Genomic DNA, 2,696 nt, shown 5'->3' with positions numbered 1-2,696 from the left:
TTTAACCGATTTTCTTGGTTTACTTTTGTTATTTCATAATTCTTCACATATCATAACAAAAAACCGTATTGATTCTTCTGTTAGTAAATTGTTTGCATCTTATAGCTACAATTCAAACCAGCGTTTTAAAACTTTGTTTTAGAAAGTTACAGGGGCCTGTTACCTAAGGTGGCCTTTAGCCCCATTTCACCCTATCATGAAGGGATGTGTGAGGGGCTGAATCTTCTGAAACTATTTAAAGCTGCATAATATTGTGAACGGCCATAACTGGTTGAACCATTACCACAGGTTTTTGAATATTTGTTTTAAATAGAAATTCCACACAAAAAAAGGACATTTCTGTTATTTTGTTAGTTTACATTTTCTTGGCCAAAAAGGTCTTTAAATGAATCGAAAACAAAAGAACCACTGAGTTCAGATTATAATCATCTAATGATTGTTATTATTGTTTTATTATTTTTACACTCTAACAAAATGTTTGGTTAAAAACAACCCACTGCTGGGTGAAATATGAACAAACCCAGCAACTGGGTTATTTTCTGGGTATTACTAGAGGCATCAGCAATAATTAAAAGATGAAGAATTATTAATAAGCAATTGAAAAAAAGTTTATTTAATTATTATAGGCAACTTATTAATAAATGTTAATTCCCAACCTATTCTGAGTTCATTTAAAGCCTTTAAGTATATAGTAATTTAAGCCAGCATTTTTAAGTGTATAATAATATTATGAAATTACAATATATATATATAAATTACAAAGAAATATACGTATATCATTATATATTATAACCAATAGATCGATTATTAATGTTGTTGTTGTTGTTATTATACGAGGTGCAATATTTGCTTTTTTAGCAATACTGTCTTTCTTTTGCAATTAGTAGAGTAAGAGATTTTACTCGCAAACAAACGGCAAGCAATGAGCGTGTCTTTAAACTTTAAAATAGCAGTGGGGGGCGTGTGCGGTTTGGAGCGGCCAACAAGAGATCAGGGGGAGGGATATAGCAACAGAGCCCATCTTCCTCCTGACCTCTGGAAAACGATGGACGTGCTGCTTCCTTCTAAATTTAGACACTTATTCGTGTCTGTGCACTATGAGCTTCAAACTGCAGTTCTCGTTTATGTCAATAGTTTAGGCCTAGTTCGGTCAAAACGAGGTGACAGACCCTCGCGGGTCTCCGTTGAGCAGCAACTATGAGCTGCAGCTAGTTCTGACGGACGCGCTCCTATAGTGATAACTGCACCTTTCATGTTTACGCGGCTCTGAAACAGACGTAATGGCGCAGGGGAATAACAATAATTTACTAACTATCCCCTCACAAGAGGGGCTTTTCAAGACGGTGAGGGTCGAGCGTTTCGAAGACAACAGTAACGATGAAGATGAGGAAGAAGCGGAGGAAGACGTCAGGCTAATACCGAGGTGTTCTCCCATTCCCAGAAAGCGAGGCTCTTCGATTGCGGATGAAACCGCCGAGTACATGCGAATTCGCCTGGTGTTACCGAACCGACGAGTGTCGTTTGCAGACAGTACGGGAGCCGAGCTGGTTGATGTCAGAATGTTTGTCCCGTTTGATTCAGATGACGAGGACGAGTCAAGATGGGAGGAAGAGGAGGCTCGGTACCGAAAAGCCTACAGTGAGCCTACTTACCGTGTGTGGCCAGAGTTCCAGCCGCTCACCGGAGCAGAGCTCGTTCTCGCTGTCCACACCAGCAAGCTGGAAGTTGAGAGCGTGACATCTGTGCCAGATGAGCCTCTGTCTTTTGAGGTGATTATTCGTGTGCTCAACATTTCTTTTCACAAATCAGTCTATGCCCGCTCCACGATGGATGGTTGGATCAATCACTTTGATTACCCAGCCGACTACATCGAGGGCTCCAACGACGGCGAAACGGACAAGTTCTCCGTGAAACTGGCCTTCGCTTCACCGTACCTGTTCAACGGAGCGCGGATTGATTTTGTTGTGCGGTATGAGACGTCAGATGGAGAGTTTTGGGCAAACAATTCTGGCAGGAATTACTCGGTAACTCTCTTACAGTCATATGAAGACGACACAGTCCAGACCGACACAGCGGACACAGCTGAGCTGAGAGGAATCCTAAAACCTCCCAGGTACCGGTAAGTGGGCGTCAGTAAACTTACAACACGGGTCAAACCCTGTTAATGTTTAGCCATCAGTCAGTGAGTGTTATTCCTTTACCACCTGATTTATCCGTTTAGCACGGATCAATTAAGCAATGTCGTACTAATAACGTTAGCAATAGTGTTAAATCTTCCGTGTGTGATATTTCTTAATTGTTTGATTTGATCCTCAGTAAACTTTTGCGTAATTTACCGCTCAAACCAAAAAAGTCAAGTTAATTCCCTTTTGCCCGCCAACGGGAATAGTTTCTAAATCTAAGATTTTAGATTTGAAAGTCCCCACAACAGACTAAAACGATGGTCTGGAGTACCGTATACTATTGGAAGCTGGGAGGCAGACGAACAGCGTTCTGTGAACACTCCGCTAGAGTTCCACTCCGGGTTTTGCATTTTCCACTTTGTGTAACTGTGAGAGAGAAACCCTGCATTGAGAGATACTGGAGCGTAGGGCTGTTCGATTCCGAAAATTTTAGAATCGATTCCGATTCCGATTCCTGGTTCTGGAATCGATTGGATTCGATTCCAGAATCGACTCCTCACTGTTGTTTCGATT

The 2,696-nt window shown here is 41.4% G+C and overlaps 1 protein-coding gene across 2 annotated transcripts in view; it reads left to right on the top strand.

The window, feature by feature from the left end:
• Positions 1-1,031: 1,031 nt before the first annotated feature.
• Positions 1,032-2,696, top strand: part of LOC141286580 (uncharacterized) — a 12,437-nt gene continuing 10,772 nt past the window's right edge. Inside the window, exon 1 of one of the 2 annotated variants that reach the window (XM_073818628.1) lies at positions 1,032-2,113. In XM_073818628.1, coding sequence (XP_073674729.1) covers positions 1,281-2,113 — 833 coding nt within the window. In that variant the 5' untranslated portion in view covers positions 1,032-1,280. Of the gene's footprint in view, positions 2,120-2,696 lie in introns of both variants that reach the window. The other variant, XM_073818627.1, reaches the window with a different exon arrangement.

This window comes from Garra rufa, chromosome 15 (genome assembly GCF_049309525.1).
Source record: "Garra rufa chromosome 15, GarRuf1.0, whole genome shotgun sequence".
NCBI lineage: Eukaryota > Metazoa > Chordata > Actinopteri > Cypriniformes > Cyprinidae > Garra > Garra rufa.
The sequence above is the reverse complement of the archived record's forward strand: the minus strand, read 5'-3'. Positions and strand labels throughout refer to the sequence as shown.